Source organism: Neurospora tetraspora (genome assembly GCF_033439725.1).
Source record: "Neurospora tetraspora strain CBS 560.94 chromosome Unknown B0H65scaffold_4, whole genome shotgun sequence".
In the NCBI taxonomy this organism is placed as follows: Eukaryota; Fungi; Ascomycota; class Sordariomycetes; order Sordariales; family Sordariaceae; genus Neurospora; species Neurospora tetraspora.
Genome location: NW_026944386.1, coordinates 3251334 through 3270132, shown reverse-complemented (window position 1 = coordinate 3270132; position 18799 = coordinate 3251334). Strand labels below are relative to the sequence as shown.

Genomic DNA, 18799 nt, shown 5'->3' with positions numbered 1-18799 from the left:
AGGAGAGACGACCAGAAACATTATCTTGCTATGATCCATACATAACCCCTCAAGTGGAAGTGGAGTGATCAGGAGGGAATGGGATGGGCGGTTGGAAGCAGAATATTGTGAAATGCTATCCGCCCAATCTGCGACTTTACGAATGGAAGATCGCAAAAAGCCTGACACCAAGGTCGCCGAGAAAACACCATGTGTATTTTACTGTTATCGAACTTACCAATTCGATGGATTTCCTCGAATTGAAACATATGGTCAATGACTAGATCACATTTGGGGTAGGATAGCCCGCGAGAGATATCTACGACTAACACCTTTTCCCAGGACTACAAGTGCAAGGTGTTCCAGAGGGCCATTTCGAGGTGGAATTTGCCGTACCAGCCGTTGTTGACTAGGCCGGATTCTTGCGGGGGGAGGGAGGAGGCGTGGTTTACGGCTAGGAGGTAGAGGGAGAGGAGGATGCGGCGTTGGAGTTCGGTTGCGGGAGGCGGTGATGTTTTTACTGGTGGAGGATGACGATGACTTGGACTTGGATTTGGACTTGATGACGCGGGAGAGGTTGACGAAGGCGCCGGTGGTCCAGTAGGTGTTCCACCAGGTTTTGGTTTTGGTGAGTAACTTGGGGAAAGAAGTGGTGGTGGTGGTAGCACTGGTTGTTGCATCTAAAGGCTCAGGTGAAAAGGTAGCTGTAAGCCGCAAACTTCTTGATGTCGTTGTCTTTTTGCTGTTCATCCTGAGGAAATACCGATGGGTTCCCTCAGCCGGACCGGTTACCGTCGCTTCTTCCCCTTCCCATTTCAGCGTGAGATAATACGTTGTCTGGCCCAAAGAGTGCTGGATCACGGCGGAGTGAGGAGACGTCTGGCGCAAGATGGTCATGTGGTTGGCTGTTGCGTTCCACAAGCCGACAAAGGGGGCGTCAAACTTGTTTCGGTCGGAATAGGGAAAGTCGAAGAAGAGACCAAGCCCGCCGCCGCCGCCGGATCGAAGCAGCAGCTTGGAATCGATTTCTACCAAGACGGTGTCGGAGTCTGGATCGACCGCTGTGTTTACAGAGACGGGAACACTCTTGTAGATAAATGATGACCTTAGTATTCCTGACCAGATATCGAGTGTCTGCGTCTTCTTCTCCAGGTCTGCCTCCGTGACGTTCTCATCATCATCATCATCATCATCATCATCATCATCGGGGAAGGCAAAGCCAATGTTTCCCAAGTTGATACGCTGGGGGTTCTGGATAAGCCATTGCGAGATGTCGTTCTGGGCTGGGTTGGGCTGGTTGTAGGTCACCAGTCTGTCGTGAGGCCACCACTGCAGGCCTGTGAAGTCATCGATAGATGTCTGGCTGGGCGTGGTGGGTAGGCTGAAGTTGTGCCAACCCCATGTTGAGAGGGTGGCTTAGGGCTTGAAGGTCTGCAGGCCGGTGATGTCGGCGCCGAAGGCAAAGTTCCCGTTTCCCACTTGTAAAGGTGTTGAGTCTGAGCTAGCGTTCCGTCGAGGGTTGTAAGCCTGTACTACTTTTTGTCTTTCGTGGGCAGATATTTTGCCCTCGACCAAGCAGGAAAGGAGGAAGAGGGTGAGATGCCACATTGTCGGTTGCAGCTCACTTGAACTATTTCATGGTCATAGTCCTAGACCAGTCTTCTTGATATACTTTGCCGGTGTAGTTTCTACCCTCTTGCTTGAGGCAAGTAGCTTCATCTTGGCGAGTACTTCTCCTCATCTTTCTGGGCACTACCATAAGGCGAACCATGAATCGTCAACGTGGTGAAGCCATTATTAGCCTGTCTGCCCGGTAGTCTGGGGAAAGTGAGGGGGGTTGCGGTCCCTGAATGGTGAACCACCCGACAACCACTGGACACTTATACGGCTACTCCCGCACAACGGAATCTCCGAGATGAGTGGCAGTGGATGTTTACTATCGATCTGCCATGTGCTTTGCTGCTCTAGCGAGATCGGGAGCGCCGTCGACCCGAGACTCGGAACTTCCCATGCTCCACCGGATGGAGGCTGTGTGTGGATGTTGTTATCGAGAAATCCATATCCGAATGGATCCTTTCAGCCAGTCTCATAAAAACAAGACAGCTCTGGTAGTGTTCAAAGAAGCTCAAAGCATGTGACGGTACTTGTGATGGGCAGCTGTCAGCATCGCGGCAATTGTAGTAAAAACCAGATTCAGTCATTTATTCTGGTCATTGTTTATAGCTTGGACACTGATGTGAGGATATCGCTCTGAAGAGAAGCATTTGATAAAGTGAAATGTCGAAGTTGCCTGCCGCTCTTGAGGTTGGAATGGGCGGCCGAGACCCTTCAAACCAGTGGAGCCGTGAGTTGAAGTGACCCCACTACCGACGAACCTAATGCGGGGACATGGCAGGCGCTAAGAGCTTCCCGGCTGCCCCTGCCCAGCTGCTGGGCCATCAAAGAGCCCGCCCGTGATTCGCTGCTGCCAGCGCGAACTTGACTGTCGTTGTCAGGTCGGGCGCATCCCTCAAGGTAAACAATTAAAACATGCCCCGTCACTTCCTCTCCCTTTCAATGTCCTTAATAAACACCCAACCTCTGCTTCTACCCTTATACCAACACACGGCTGGTTGAGAAGTCAGATTAGCGCCATTTGGTCTTGATCTTCTAGCATCCGGTATCTGGCGCATTTGCTTGTATCGGTACGTTGTTCGCATTTCTACGGTCATGCGACAAGGACCATTCCTGTTGCCAACTCAATGTTACCCGCCAACAAATGATATATCAGCTGCCCCTCCGCTAACCCCTACAACTACTTGTCGCAGTTCACCCAATATCCTTCCGAACATCTCGAACATTTTTGCCCGTCGCCATGAGCTCCTTTCTTACGACCGTGTACGTTGAGCCCTCCCCCTTTTCCCGCCCTTTACGAGCCCACCACGGAAACTTGGCGATCCGATGACGTAATTTGGAAACGAAAAGCGAGGATGAGCTCGCTCGCCGTCGCATCCATCTCCTTTCCAGGAGGCCAACACAACGCATGACTGGAACACCGTTCGACCTCAATAGCAGACAGAGATGCCATGCCGGGTGAAATAGCTGCTAACATGGTTTCACCATAGAAATCAGCGGACGCGCAACCAGTTCCGACCTCGCGCGAGCGGCAAGGGCGGTGCGACCAGCTACCAGCTGCGACAATATGCCGAAGCAACACTTGGCGGAGGTAGTTTGCGAAAAGTGGTGAAGCTGCCTGAGGGTGAAGACGAGAATGAGTGGTTGGCTGTAAACAGTGAGCATCAACCCCGCCGACCCAGCTTGTTTCGCTCAGGGGCATCCGCTAACCCGCTATGCTAGTGGTGGACTTCTACAACCAAATCAACCTCCTTTATGGCGCCATTACCGAATTCTGCTCTCCCCAGACTTGCCCCGAGATGAAGGCGACCGACGAGTACGTTTCGATCAGAACCTATACAAGAAGACCAACACGCTGACAGAGTCTAGGTTCGAGTACTTGTGGCAGGACACGGAGAACTACAAGCGACCGACCAAGATGCCTGCTCCAGCCTACATCGAGCAGCTCATGACCTGGGTTCAGGGCAACATTGACAACGAGGCCGTCCTACCGAGCAGGATTGGAGTTCCGTTTCCCAAGTCCTTCCCGGCGCTGGTGCGTCAGATCTTCAAGCGCATGTACCGCGTTTACGCCCACATCTACTGCCACCACTACCCTGTCATTCGGGAGCTGGGCTTGGAGCCGCATCTCAACACCAGCTTCAAGCAATATGTGCTGTTCATCGACGAGCACAACCTGGCAACCGGCAAGGATTTCTGGGGGCCTCTAGGCGACTTGGTCGACAGCATGTTGCGCAGCGACTAGACGACAAAATCTTTTATGGCTTTGGCATTGGCGCATGGTTATTTGACAGGGCTAAGCAGGTCGGCGTTAGGTTGGGCGCGGATTGTTTCCATTACAGGCATTCGTTTGGTTGGTATGGCGGGCTGGCAATGGACTGATAAGGGATTGAGGTACCACGGAATTCAGGAAGGGCGGCGCATGCTTTTGGTGGCGCGTAAAGGGCACCGGGATCTCTTTTGATTTTCCGTTGTAGAGAGGGACAGAGAGGCCTGGAGCTTCCCCTGGAAATAGACGCTTTTTAATACCATAATGCTGCAGCATCAAAATCGTCCAACTTCGCATGGAACTTCATGTCAATGTTAGGGATGCATGAATTAGTTGGGCGTGATGCGCAGACGGGATGGCACCGATAACGTTATCGGGATGTTGCTTGCCCCACTTGGCACGGGCAGTTCCGGAGAGAAAGCACTGGGCACCTAGCTGGCGGGCTAAAAGGTCTTGGCAGAGGTAAGCTCCAGGATTTGCAGCCTGAGGCAGACACGATTTTGCCGAGCGGCTCCAAACCCACCCGTTACTTTGACAAAACTGAACCGGAGCTTGACTTCACGACATCGAGGTCCCCCGTCCACCCGTATCATATCCCACACGCCCATCATGTTGTCGCGACAGGCCCTGCTCCGCCCCGCGCGGGTTATCAACACCCAGGCCCGCACCTACGCTGCCGCCGCCGCCTCCAGCAACGTCAAGCCTCCCGTGGCTCTCTTCGGTCTCGACGGCACCTATGCCACTGCTCTGGTACGCCCACGCGCCCCGGACCCCGACGCCACGGCCAATTGACTAGCCCCCGAGCTCCCGTGTTCGTAGGGTTCCGTCGATTGGAGCTCTCCCACATAAACCGAACCGACGATCGAAAGCAATGGATGGACTGGATATATAGCAGAGAGCTAACAGTTCCCTGCGTCATTTACACATGATATAGTACACGGCCGCCGTCAAGACCAACGCCCTCGAGCCTACCGCCAAGTCCATCACCGGCCTCGGCAACCTCCTCGCTAAGGATGCTAAGCTCGCCACCATCCTCGAGACTCCCACCCTCTCCCCCGCCGACAAGAGCGCCATCGTTGCCGAGCTCCAGAAGAGCGCCGGTGTCAGCGCCGAGACCGTCAAGAACTTCCTTAACACCCTCGCCGAGAACAACCGCCTCGGTCTCCTCCCCGGTGTCGTCTCCAAGTTCAGCGAGCTCATGAGCGCCGCCCGCGGTGAGGTCGAGATGGTCGTTACCAGCGCTCAGGTACGCTCGCTTTGTTCCGTTACGTTGTTTGGTGGTGGGCAGGAGAAGGATAAGAATGAGGAGGGAGACTACGAGGATGATGACGGAAGGGGAGCCGAGCTTACGGAAGGAATCACGACGACGACGAGGACGACGATGAAATTGGGCTTGGACATGGGCGGAAGCTCTGGCTGGAATTGGGATCCTGGGTGAACCGAGTCACAAAGTGATGGGAAACAGAAGTGCTAACGAAATGCTGAACCACCCCCATATAGCCCCTCGACAACAAGACCCTCAACCGCCTCGAGTCCGCTGTTGCCAAGTCCGCCTACGTCGGCTCTGGCAAGAAGCTCAAGGTCACCAACAAGGTGCGTTTTATCTCACCATCCCAACCCGGCAGAACTGAAGCTATACCCGACCCGGCTGCTTTGTGGTACTAGGCAAAACAAATACTTACCTTCTCACTTCAAACTTGAACAGGTCAACCCCGACATCATCGGCGGCCTCGTCGTCGAGATCGGCGACCGCACCATCGACCTTTCCGTCTCCGCCAAGCTTGCCAAGATGAACAAGCTCCTTAACGATGCCCTGTAAATCTACTATTTTCCGAGTTTCCTAAGAAGAGCAGAGCAAATCTTATAGCATGAACAACTTCCAAACCGACCGACTACTACGGCTCTCCTGATTGTTCGCGCGTTTCTACTGGGCGTGAGTGACGTTACGTCATTTGCTATAAAAAGGAGTGAAGCTTCCGTGTTGCGGACAGGGTCTCTGAAGCATCAGCATCAGCAGGATGACGGGAGGAAGGAAGGAGGAGGGAAAAGGGAATGAACCCCCTTTTGTGTGTATGATGAGCTTGGAATTTTCATATTTTACAGCCAGTCAGTTCAGTTCGTCTCACGAGTGCCCCTCGTTGTTCGTGTTTTGGACTTCTGTCAGAAAGACCCAATACAGCTGAGTGCAGTGCTTCCTTACGTGCCGCACTTGGCCGTTTGGGAGGTAAGCGTTTCCAAGACCATTTCAGCCACTTATTTATCGATGTAGGCACACAACGGAAGTGGTTGGGCTTATCTTCTGGCTGAACAACCATGTACGACCGAGGCTTTGCTCTCCCTAGGAATATCGCATATTCCTTGACATCCAAACCTCCAAACCAGGAAGAATCCAATGTGATTCCAAGAAACCACAGAAAGCCCCTCTTTCTCTCGTCTCCCCCCCGGGCATAAAGTCAAACGAAGCGGGAAGAGCTGAAAGCTAGTAAGTAGAAGAGAGTACTTAGACAAGCAGGAACTGAACTAGACAGATTCAAGTCTTGGAGGTTTTATTGGTTACTCGCTTGGGCGATGGTCCATCGTCCCACGTTTTTGTGTTGCTTAGAAGAGCTACAAAGAATTCGATTATACGGCTCGAAGAAATGGGTGTTTGCTCCTTCCCCTCAAGCTGATTGCTGGCGGTGGGGATCATGTGGATGGGGGAGGAAGTTGGGATGCCCAGAAGGGAAAGAATTGTCATGGGGAAGGAGCTTTCCTGCCATCTTTCATTGTGATGCAGGAACTCCTGCATCGTGCAGCAGAGCAGGTACGACAGACGCAGTGACCAGATCTCCTTATAAGGACGGCCGAGTCAGACATTCTCTGACTTGAGCATCCAACTTGACCATCATCAACTTGAACATGAATGAACCACACTCATCATTTACGGCGTTTCCATGCATCACGCTGCCTTCAGCTGAGACGATCGGGCCCGATCAGTGACTACCACTTCCTGCTGCCGGAGAGCAACCAACCTACCTCCCTTGCCTACTACGTATACGACTCCGCTGTCAAAGGCCTGCACAATAACTGTGTAGTTCAATGCGTCTATCAAGCGAAAGAGAGGTCTCCAATGCTAATTTGGGCGTGTCTTTTGACACTAATAAACACTATAGTATATACATGCTAATGATAAACCCGTATAGTAACCTAAACTCCTTTTGAATCCACAACCAGCACTGAAACACCGAAAGAAACAGCCACTTGAATGATCGAGCCCACTGCAGTTCATCTTTCTGCCGCGCCATTGCCTCTCTCTGCCCTGATTCGAGACAAAGTTCGACATCATCCGTCTGAAGTCCACTCATCACGCATCATCGTCGTATATCCAAGTTCACTTCTTCCATACCCATACTTTATGCCGCTTCCCAAGATTATGACAAGTTACCCGACCCCGTCCTCCGCTCTCTCTCTGCCACGCATGAGCCATGCGAAGTTGTCGTTCGATACTTGTGGCTTAACTGCGGCCAGGCATGCCCAATGTTCCCTTCCCATGTTTCCATTTTGCTTCATAACTGGGGACACTCGGTTGTTAGGGCACGGCGATTGTGTCTGACAATCGAGTAGGTTATTTGATGTTGATCGGGCAACCAGTCCATGGACCATATTCCGCGCGCGTATTCGGGATATCGTGTCGGACCTCTTTCAACGATGTGTCTCAACAATGTTGTTGGTTGGGACTAGCCTCGTCTGTCTTGCCTTTGGTTGTGTTATATGTGTCTTCGCCGATCCCAATGTTTTTGCCCGCATATTGTCTCCCTGGTATGCACCCTCGCCCCCTGTCCAGTGTCCAGGGCCTCGCAAGCCGGCCAACAACTAACTCAACTGCATTAGATCCACGGCGCTGGTGACATCCCCCGCTCCCCATACCGCCCCCGACTAGCCCAACTATTCGTCACGGACTCCATCCCTCCCGTCCCCGTCATGGTGCTGCTAATCGTACCTCCTCCTGGAAGGTCCTGAAGGTTCGTCGTCGGAGTCAGACTAACGGTACAGCTCTTCAAACTCTGCAAGCTCTGCCATCGACTTGGAATCATCAACGACGGTTCCGCCGATGAGGGCATGTCCGAGCTCGCCGCCTCCATTGGCACCACCGCTTCTAATTCGGCAAATTGGTGCCCGGGGTGTTCGACGGGACGGCCGTACGCGTAACTCGGACTGCGACTCGGGCTCTGGCTCGGGCTCTGCCAAACCGGCGACAAATAAGCCCGTTCCGGTTCCGCAGGTTGTCCAGGTGGTGGCGTAGCGCCAGAAGTACCTGTTGATCGGGAATCCGAGAACATGCTCATGTGCCTCATGTGCCTCGACGACTGATGACCACGGTCCGACGCTGCCGTTGAGGCTGCCACGTACGAACAGGCCTCTTCCGATAGCTCGTAGTACGGCTGCACGTCCTTGGGCGGGACAGGCGGACCATTTCTGCTGCTGAGACCACCACCACCACCATCACCTTTGCTGCTGCGGGTTCCGGCGATCCCGGTGGTTCCTCTACGTCGTAATCGCTTTTTCCGTCGCCAGCGCGTAAAGAAGAAGAGACCCACGGAGCCGGCGGCGAGAAGGGCGAAAGCTGCGGATCCGACACCGATGCCGATGGCTGCGCCGGTGCTTACTCCGCCGCTACTACTGCTCGTCGTCGTTGCTGATGGGTCGGCGGTGGTTGTTGGTTGAGGTGTCGTCGGTAAGGAGGTAGCGGTTGCCGTCGTGCCGGAGTTATCTTGCTCTGAGGTCTGGATGCGCCCATCTTGCATTGCTCCAAGGACTACCTGGATGCCATAGGCGCCGATGCCGCCTCGTCGCTCGAATACGGTGGTGTGAGCTCCGATGGTTCCATCGGATATGACAGTAACACCCATCTCGACCTCGGCTCCCTTGGGAAAGGTTGTGGTACATGCTAGTGCCTGAGCGGTGTTGTCGGCGCAGGTAAAGGTGAGGACACTGCTTCGGTGTTAGTATCCTGACAGCTTTTTTTTTTTTTTTTTTTTGAAAGAAGGTTTATCGTACGCCCCGCTCGGACAGCACAGAACTGCCGTTTGAGTCACACCCGCTGCCTCTGTCTCTGTCACAGGGAGCCCAGAGTGCGAACATGGTGCTGCTGTGTATCCCTTGGGACAAAATCCGGGGTTGTAGTAGTTGGTCGGGATCACATTGTAACCATCAGGAAAGCAATTCGAATCAGGTGTGTAGAGAGGACCGTGGATGTATTGGGATGTGCTCCCCTTCCAGACCTGATATATCTGGGGTGTGTTGGTGGTGCAACTGGCTGGTGGTGTGAACGTCGTCGTTAAAGAGCCAAGATTGGTCATGGTGGTGCCGCACTGCGCATTCAAGCGGGCAGCTTTAATTCATCTCAGATCCAACACCCAACCGAGATAAGAAGCATTATAGGTATGGGTTTGAGGCGGCGCGCGTATTAGAGAGAAAGATGTTCAATGTTCTCGCGTCACTTGCTCGGTTGACGGCACTTGCAACTGATGGGTTTGAAGGGAAAACAGCAACAACGCCGGGAGCAGAAGAGGAATGGATTGGGGGTTGCATAGTCCAAGTTCTTGCTCCCTTGACTACACCTGGAAAAACAAAAACCTGAACTAGCCCATGGACAAGATGGACTGTTGGTGAAAGATGCAACCTGGAGTGCATATGGGCGGGCTGGCGGGTTGGCACACCGTTAGGGGCACAACCCGCCCACCCACTCACCCACTCACCCACGCAGCCAGACGCCCTACTGGGAAATGTAACCTATCGTGCTCATGGGTGCCCCCATCACCGAATCACTGGTTGCCAAGCCAAGAGGATGAATGAGGAGATGAACCTCACTCATTTGGGTTTAGACGCGACAAGCAGCCCAATGGGATGGCCAATTTGGAAGGCTAGCCCCGGAGAGAATGTTGAGAGCGCAGAGCGGTCGGTCACCGTCAGCTTTTTTCGTGCGCGCGCGGGATACACGATGTCAACCGGATCCTCGGGCACTACCTAGCCGTGCTTTGTCGCGGTGAGGGTTTGAGGAGAATGAGCGTGATACATGGGTTCATGATGAAACCCAAGGTACACAGATTGGTGTCTTCTCAGTGAACATCTCGACAATCTCAAAAAGCCAGATAATTTTGATGAGAGTTCTTCGGGAAGGTCCAGCTGAACAGGCTAGTAACCCAATTGGAAACGAGGACCCATCGTGCCCTTGCATTGCCGCAAATCCCGCTCCCGGAGCTGACTGTGATCGGGCGGGGAGGGATCGGGGTTTTGGTGGCGCCTGGCGGATATCAATGGACGAGGAATTGAGAAGAGTTCACATCAAGCGCCGTGCCTTTTGTAGTGTAAGATATGTGCTGACATGGCTGATGTTATGGGCAAGAAGGTAAACAAACTTGGTGATTACCGCTGCCCTGGTGTTCGGGAAGGACGTGGTTTTAGGTGAGGAACACGAGTGAAAAGTGCTGCGGGATCTGCTTCCACAGTGAATAGCAACTCGGTGTGTTATCAGTGCCCTTGAGTGCCCTGAGTTAATGCTTCTGATCCATGGCAATGATCTTGGTGATGGCTTCATGTCACAGTCGGGGAGAGAGGATTCGGATTGAAGTCACGGGCCGATTGAATGATCGCTGACAGGACGGGACGGGATCACCAGTGCATGCTTTAGCGGAATGACTCCACCTGTCAAAGTTATTGTATGCCAAGACAGCTGTCAAGCCCTCCAAGCGAGCAGCTCCTCGGCCTGTCAGCAGCTGCCAATGGCTGTCATCTGGACATCCTCTCCAAGACTCCAACAACAGCTCAACTCCAACAACCCCTCCTTTTCCCTCAACCACAACCCACAAGTTCACCAAGACAGCGCCCAGCATGATCGCTTGAGTCAGGCTTCTTTCCGCAGCGACGACGTCGGATCTCTGTCATTTTCACATGCTGTGCTCAACTCCCCGGAATTGTTCTCCCACAGTTGCATGGCTTCATGGAGGCACCCAAGCAGCCTTTGCTTCCATCCGGAGAAGGGAGCTCTGGAGCGAGCAATGCATCTTGATGCTCGACTCATCTACTACGCTGTGTCACGGGCTGTCACTCATTTGAGTAGATTCTACATACAATGACACCATGTTGCTGTTCCCTTTCAAGTCCTTCCCCCCCGTCTGCCTTGCACACAGGTCCTTCCTGGCTGTTGTTGACAATAGCGGGAAACTCTCCCGGACGCAGTGACGCTTAATCCACACTTGGCTGACCAATTCCGTAGTACCTGCTATGCTTCGACTATTTGCAACGCCAGGTGAAGATGGAAGCTGCAATGATCCCGAGGGACGATGTATGGACAAGTTGCTTCACCTTTCTTACTGCGGCTCCTCCATATATCAACTAGTAGTGCGCTCCTTGAGCTTCGCCTCCTAGTCCTACGCCTCCACGACTCGAAGCTTAAGTGTGCTCACTTTCCTATGTTCACGAACCTATTCTTTCGCATCCTTCACTAGTCCCTATCTCCCAACATTTCATTTACCCGATCCTGGAGAAGCCGCGAGCTCGAGGCAGGAACCTCAACCGCAGCTATGATGGGCATCATCTCCACGACTCTGGCCTCCGTTCTGGCCGGAACCGCTCTGTCGCAGGCATCTCCAGCTATCAGGGACGAGTCTGCTACAGAGCGTGTATGGTCCTCTATCGCATGGGTTATGCATGGCGACCGGAGTCCTCTCGGTGTACCGGGCTCTCCCCCTAACCTGACTCCCTTAGGTGCTCAACAACTCCTTCGCCGAGGCACAGTTCTTCGCAATCGTTACATAGTGGCTGCTCATGAACCGGATAGTTTTGACGTTTCCAAGCTCATCGGAGCCAAGCTCGTGGGCCTAAGCACGAACGCCATCGACAATACGCAGCTGGATGTTCTTACGGGCGCAGACAGTTACAACTTTCACAGTGCTTTGGCCCTCATGCAGGGCCTCTATCCCCCGTCAACACGGGTGTTTAATGGGACAGATGGTATAGCAGCTGCCCTTCTTGCCAATACCAAAATCTTGGATTATCCTCTGGAAGGATATCAGTATCCGGTTATCAGGTCTCCATCAGTCGACGACCCTGAATCTGTCTCGTATGGAAAATTCCCCCCAAGTATCATTTTGCACATGAAACATTTTTAAGATAGCTAACAGTTAACACTTCTAGGGTTGACGCCAATAACCTCTGCCCCCAGTATCTGCACTCTCTGGACAGCTTTGAGAATGATACTCAGGTGGAGAAGACCTACAACGAAACACTAGTCTTCTACAAAGCGGAATGGGAAAGGATCTTCCACGGCGACAATATCGCGTACCCTTTGAATCTGGCAGACTACCATCATGCTTACGCATTCTACGACCACGTCCAGTACCTCTACGTGCACGACAACGCCACGAAAAGTCAACTCAACTCCACCTTTGTTGATTACATGGGCAGTCTCGCAGCTTCAGAGCAGCGTGAAAAGCATGGGAACTTGACTGTGTCTGGAAAAGACGAAGGCGACAAAATCCGTGCCGTTGCAGGCCGCACCATGGCCGGCAAAGTCATGAAGTGGTTCGACAGCAATATCCAGACACAAGGACGCACCAACAAGCTCAACATGGCCTTCACCTCCATAGAGCCCTTCTTTGCATTTTTCTCACTGTCAGTATTGGTAGATGGACCATCCGATGGCGATTTCAAGAACCACGTTCCCAACCCGAGCGCGGCGATGATTTTCGAGCTCTTCTCCAAAGGCGGCAGCGACTCGGTATACCCCCCCGATGAGGATCTCTGGGTACGGTTTCTCTACGACGACGGCAAATCCGGCTCCCTTCCACAGGAATACGCCCTCTTTGGCAACGGGAACTCGCAATCGGTCATGCCTCTCGCCGAGTTCAAGCACTCCATGGGAGAGATCGCCCTCAATTCATCCTCCAACTGGTGCGACGTATGCGACAGTCCTGCCTCTTTCTGTCTCGTAACCAAAGGCACCACCGGAGGCGACGACGACACAAGCGGCAGCCACGACCCTGGCTCACCCGTCGTCTCCGACGGTGGTAACCGTCTCAAAATGGACCCCACCATCGCCGGTGCCATCGGAGCCGCCTCAGCTATCGCCGCCATCGGGCTCGGCTTGCTCGCAGCCACCCTCTGCGCCGGTCTCCGCTTCCACCGAGCCGGCTCGGAGAAGAAACGGGAGCAGGAACGCATGTTTCGCATGCTGAATCTCGGCAGCGCTTACAACAACAAAGGTCCTGAGAACAATCGGGCGGTACCTGATGCCGACGTCACGTACGCCAGGAACGGAATCCGACACGAGCGCGTGGGAAGCTGGGAGATGCATAATGGATTTGGTACGAACCCGTACAACGGCACGGGCAGCACTCCCACGAGAGGAGGGAGCGGGCTCGATCGCGTTTATACCAATGATGCGGGGTTTTATTCGCCTAAGCCCAGCGGCAGCTCGTCGAAGCGGCCGGTGGAGGAGGATGATCGGGCGAGTTACTTTGGGGCTGCGCCGGCGAAGCCGAGGGATTTTACTAAGTGAGTTGAGTGAGTGAGCGGTATTGGGTGAGCGGTGTTGGATGCGCACCTTTTCACACATCCTTTGACCTTCCTTTTTGCATACCGTCGTCGTTCGTTCGTTCCCTTCCTTTCCGTTTAGTATCCTGTATTTCTCTACCTTACATCCGGTATTTTGCATTGGGTTTTGGACATGGTGTGAGGTTGGATTATCAGGATTCAGGAGGTGGCGTTCAAAGGAAAGTGTGTGGGAGTGGGTTTGTTTACTTTACCCCTTTTTCACTCAGTCAGTCCACATTGCAATTGGCGATCACAGATCGCCGAGTGCTATGTATGGAGCAGTAGGGCTATGGCGTTCGGGACTCGGGAGGGATCGGGAGAAGGGAAGCAACTCCATCGGGAGCCGGCGACAAAGCTTGACCGCTGGCTAGGTGAGTAAAAGAGGAATATCATCTGGCCATAGTGCGGTAGAGGGTGATACTAGTTGGAATACATTCGCTTCTTTGAGCATTGTTTAGTCGGTTCTTTTTTTTTTCTTACGGGGTGTGGATAGTTCATCACCTCATCGCCTCATTACCTCATATGTCTGTGTATGAAAATCTCCGTGAAGAGTGTCGCTCATTAACATTCTGATCATTGATCGTACCTTCTCCCTTCCCCTCCTCCCCCTTGATCCTCCACACAGTCATGCAAGTCTCTACCTTCCCACTCTTACACATCTATCACTCGCACCTTCCCCGAGTTCAATCAAACTTGCACACAAACACACACACACACACACACACACACACACAAAACAAAAAAGGACATACAACACCAGGTTATTCGCCGGTCGTCACCGATCCGACTACTAGTCTGGCGGTCACCGGCTTATCTAGGGGAGATCAGACGGGATCCCGAGTTTTTGGCCCTGGTGCCTATGGTCGTATGTGTTATTGTTGTTGGGATCTGTTGGTCGGATGTGGGAAGAGAGAGTTGTGTGGGTGGTTATATACCAGATTTCGAGGCAGGCTCTTACCGGATGGATTACTGTGTAGATGGTTGTGGTTTGACTCAACTGGATAGGTCTCTCGTCTTCCACTCCCTCATTAATAGACGTACTTTCAGCCCCCGACATCGCAGCACATCATATCACCAAAGCGAAGTGTTTCAGTTCTCCAGCAGAGAGCACGACCCCGCGACTCCCGTCTCCGCGAAGTGCGGTCAAGGGCGACAGACGAAAAGCCGAGGCTCGGTCACTAGATCATCAAACAAGACTGGACATAAAACGTAAGGTATTGATGTAGGGCTTCGGCTTTCCTTCCTTCCTCCTCAATCCTTACATACGAACTCTTACGAACGAACGAACGAACGAATCCTTCCCCGTGGATCGGATAGGCTCGTGGATGGATCTCGTGGATGGATGTTCGGTTAACTTGAGGGTTGGAAACTTGCGTCAAAAAGTTAGTATTGGCATTGCTGCAGCGCCTCGCGTCAACGGCACATATCATGAGCCTCAAATCGCTACACTCAAGCCGAGGTAAATTTGGGGTTTCAGCACTCATTGCTGCAGCGAGGTGAGCACAGTCCAACAACTTCCAACTTGGCACCCGTTCGGTCCATAAGGACGCAAGCTCTGGCATAGATCGATTGATATTCTTTTTGATGACCCATTGCTGGGAACCCACGTTGAGAGATGGTTCGTTCCGATCTCAAAGATAGCTGTGGGAATCAGTGGAGGAGGCTACATTTCTTTCTTTGGCAATGCCGCTTTTGTTGGCGTCAAGTTTCACGGCCTCCGTCGAAAGTCCTGTCCTGTCCTCGGCAGACGTCGTCTACCGAGACTCTATTCTACTGGGGTCCCGTCCCTCGCTCGCTGCTCCCCGGCTCCGCACTCGCAGCAGTCCGCGCCGCCGTCCGCCGTTCTTATCTGTGCTGCGTAGCGGTCGGAATGGTGAGTGGAGATAGGTAGTAGCTCCTAGGGCAAGCCAGGGCAATGGTATGTAGTGATCTCGTAGAATCGTTCGCCATGTCGGTGTTTATTGTTGCGTCTTGCTAGGAGTGACGACGGGAGGGTATTTTGGAAACGAATATTAGGGCTATACGAAAGATACGTACCTTTTCCGCCTACATCTTGCAAGCCAAACCAAACCCAAGTACCTGCGATTTTCTTCACAACCGCTACATCAATCTCAGCACAACCCGGTATATAGCTAACCCGTATAAAAAGGCCCCTTTTGGGCGCGCTAAATTTATTGGTGAAGTCCGTTTTTTAATACAGTAATTTTTCGTAAAATTGTAGTAAAAGTCTTAAAGAGGAGAGACTTGGAGTTGGACCGGCGACTTGGCGCCAAGAGACACTGCTTGGCCACAGAAAAGGGCGAAGTGGAGAAGGTACGTATCTTGCGTATAGCCCTAATAATCGATACTGGTATCTTCGCGTCAGCCAAGAAAAGACGAAGATGAAGCGGAGCCGTATGTACTGTACGTAACGTGAATGGAGTCCGTCTTTGGTTTGGTTTGTTGCTGTAATGTAACGGATTTCATTCTCCAGTTTCTCCAGTTCTCTACTATTAGTTCTCCAGTTCTCCAGTCTCCACGCCGCCGGGCCCGCGCGATCTCGGGATCTTATAGAGACTTGTCAGTTTGGAGGGTTAAATCCAGCCAGTAAGAAGGGGGCTCTGAATGAGGACTAGCCTCCCAGCCACCCAGAATCTGGCTACAGACCTCCCTAATACTCTAGGAGCCCCCAATTCTGGTTCTATAGCACTCTTTTACACACATACATCAATATAGAGATTTACCCACTTTTGACTCAACCGTGCATTCTAACAATTAATAATCTAATTTACAATATTTGCATTTTACGCCAATATCTACAGAAATACGAGTATTTATATACTAGTACCTCTCGAATCACCCTAATAACGACTAAATTAATAAAGTAATTATATCCTTATCAAAGGAATCTTCCCCCAAAATTAATCGTCCTTACTTCGATAGGCCTTCGAAATTCTATAACTGGAGTAATAAGTTACTTAACTACATTAAAAGTTTCGACTTTATTAATTTCGTACTAGGGCTAGAGCTTGCCATTTAGAAACTTCTATTTATTTATATTAATAATTACATTATTAAGATTACGGCCCTCTACTATATTAAAAGAATTCGGGAGGTCTTTAATAAGTTTAGAATTAGTACTATTATTTATATACCTCTGGCTTCGGCCCTAACCCCGGTAATTATAAACGTAAACGAGGAAATTGAAGCCCCGGAGGCGCCCTAAATCTCCGAAGGCGTAGAGACTACCAACCGAATTTTAGATTAATAGACCGACGACGCTACAATTAAATTAATAAATTTTACCGCCTTTAGTTTATAGGAGTACGAATACGATTATATTAACCAATCCTATAATACAAAAGTTTACGAGTCCTTTAAAACTAATAATATTAATATTCGAAAGTAGATATAAGAATCCGTATCCCCCTTTTATAAAATTAATATTTTTTTATCCCTCCTATCTATAATTGAATAGTACGTTAATATTAAGGACGGTTATAATTACCGAAAAGAAAATACCTAGACCGAAGTTCGCTAGAAGTATTACGATTATTTTAAACTATTATTAAGCGAACCTAATAAGAAGAATAAAGGGATAAATAAATAGATAAATAGTTAGGACGCTATAATAATTAACGCAATCCGCTATAAGGTTCTAAAAATTATTATAGCTAACGTCTAATTTAAAGACCTTTTAAATTATTTACGGCCAATTAAACCTATTTAGGTATTTAATATTTCTAAATATTTTAATAAGAAGGTTATAATTAATACCCTTAATTTTCGTTTACTATCTAGGGACTTCCGCCGTAAAGGATTGAACGGGCAACTTCCTACTAATATTAATAAAGTTAAAGGCTATAGGAAAACGTTCAATATAGGTTTAATTTTTAATGGTCTATAGGATAGTAGTATTAAGAACGAAGACGTTTAATTTAGTAGGACTTAGAATTATTATAAGAGGAAGTATAAAGTTACGATTATAAATACTTTATTATTATCTCTAAATACTCGTTATAAAGCGTATTAATAAAGTCTCTACCTAATTAAGTACTATTAGTATTTATTCCTTATTAAAGTAATTAACCCTAAATAGAAACTAATTAAAAAAATTTAAAATAGGGTTAAACAGAACCTCCGCGATAACTTAAAATTGAAGAGAAAAATCGACCGCCTCGGGTAGGAAATAAAATAGAATAATAATAATAATAAAAATACTTAATTTTCTAACGAAAGTACTTAGAAAGTAGGAATTAATTATAAAATAGTTATTTACTAAGCAACTCTTTAAATAGGAAAAGGAGATTTAGAATTATACCCTCTTAAAAATAGCACCCTTTTTAATTTTAGTAACTCCTTTTATATTTTTAATGAGATTACCTATTTTATTAATTTTCGTTATATTCCCTATAATAATAATCTTTAGGTTAAAAATTCCTATATTCTTATTAAAGGACATAATAATATAAATATTATAATTTAAGGATATAGAGGGTTTAGGAAATTCCGTTTCTATAATATAGCCTTCTACCCTAATTTTATAGTTAATTTCGTCTCCTTCTACTTCCTTTATAGAAAAAGTCTTTATTAAAACTAGCGACTATCCAATAATTACTTTCGAAGCCTAAATTACTCCTTCTTTTACCGTTTTACAATGTAATACCGTTAAACGGTATTTAAGGACGTCTTTCCTTCCTTTTCTAAAACCGCTTTCTTTATACAACGTAATTAATTTAATTCCTTCAATGGCTATAAATACTATAAGAAAAAGGCTATTATTTAGTATTACCGCTTCGGTTACTACGGTTTTTAAATATTTGATTACTTTATTAACGTTGTCAGTACCCGTTTTAAAGGTCCTTCTATTATATATTGCAATGCGTATATTTTATCAAAAATTAAACGATAAATTAGCTGTAAACTTTACAACTATAGTTATAGCCTAGGAGAGAAATTAATTATAAATTTTCTCAATTAAACAAAGAGCCGCTAAGGATATTCTAACGTTATATTTATTATTTATAAATATACTGGGTATATTTAAGACTATTATATAATTAATTATAAAACTACTACTATTACCTCCTTCTTTAATAACCTCTTCATAATATCAAATATTCGGTATAATATTTAATTAAAAGTTATCGAATATAATAATAAAATTAGTAAGTCTTATATAGTAAAAGAATTCTTCGTTCTTAGAGGTATAACTATTAAACCTTTTACTTTATATATTTAAATATAGAATAATAGCGTAGGACGTTCGGGAAGTGTAATTAAGGAAGAATTTAGAATAATAATATAAAATTCTTATTTCGCTAAAGATTTATAATTAGAAATCGTTTCTACAATAGTCTATTTTACTAATCGGTCCTCTAGACT

General features: G+C 49.1%; 6 protein-coding genes across 6 annotated transcripts; 3 read left to right on the top strand and 3 right to left on the bottom strand.

Annotated features, from left to right (window-relative positions):
• Window positions 1-35: 35 nt before the first annotated feature.
• B0H65DRAFT_203037 (uncharacterized protein) lies at window positions 36-1136 on the bottom strand. The gene has a single exon (XM_062821821.1). It carries the CDS (start codon window positions 874-876, stop codon window positions 265-267), a length of 612 nt encoding a protein of 203 aa, XP_062681943.1. The 5' UTR covers window positions 877-1136; the 3' UTR covers window positions 36-264.
• Window positions 1137-1395: 259 nt separating this feature from the next.
• Window positions 1396-1587, bottom strand: B0H65DRAFT_426008 (uncharacterized protein; the record flags this gene model as incomplete). The annotated part of the gene is made up of 1 exon (XM_062824611.1): window positions 1396-1587. The coding sequence occupies one exon, from the start codon at window positions 1585-1587 to the stop codon at window positions 1396-1398; it is 192 nt and encodes a 63-aa protein (XP_062681942.1).
• A 759-nt stretch (window positions 1588-2346) lies between these two features.
• Window positions 2347-4151, top strand: B0H65DRAFT_466305 (Mob1/phocein). Its single transcript, XM_062826849.1, has 5 exons — window positions 2347-2663; window positions 2787-2856; window positions 3084-3250; window positions 3316-3409; window positions 3463-4151. Exons 2-5 carry the CDS (start codon window positions 2834-2836, stop codon window positions 3836-3838), a joined length of 660 nt encoding a protein of 219 aa, XP_062681941.1. The 5' UTR covers window positions 2347-2663; window positions 2787-2833; the 3' UTR covers window positions 3839-4151.
• Window positions 4152-4471: 320 nt separating this feature from the next.
• B0H65DRAFT_425061 (ATP synthase delta subunit-domain-containing protein) lies at window positions 4472-5681 on the top strand (the record flags this gene model as incomplete). Its single annotated transcript, XM_062824550.1, has 4 exons — window positions 4472-4612; window positions 4797-5108; window positions 5363-5455; window positions 5568-5681. The coding sequence occupies 4 exons, from the start codon at window positions 4472-4474 to the stop codon at window positions 5679-5681; spliced, it is 660 nt and encodes a 219-aa protein (XP_062681940.1).
• A 1910-nt stretch (window positions 5682-7591) lies between these two features.
• Window positions 7592-9445, bottom strand: B0H65DRAFT_202929 (uncharacterized protein). Its single transcript, XM_062821820.1, has 2 exons — window positions 8900-9445; window positions 7592-8833 (listed from the first exon to the last, which is right to left on the bottom strand). The coding sequence occupies exons 1-2, from the start codon at window positions 9199-9201 to the stop codon at window positions 7729-7731; spliced, it is 1407 nt and encodes a 468-aa protein (XP_062681939.1). The 5' UTR covers window positions 9202-9445; the 3' UTR covers window positions 7592-7728.
• Window positions 9446-11173: 1728 nt separating this feature from the next.
• On the top strand, window positions 11174-13731 carry B0H65DRAFT_202912 (histidine phosphatase superfamily). Its single transcript, XM_062821819.1, has 2 exons — window positions 11174-11963; window positions 12038-13731. Exons 1-2 carry the CDS (start codon window positions 11425-11427, stop codon window positions 13398-13400), a joined length of 1902 nt encoding a protein of 633 aa, XP_062681938.1. The 5' UTR covers window positions 11174-11424; the 3' UTR covers window positions 13401-13731.
• Window positions 13732-18799: the final 5068 nt, after the last annotated feature.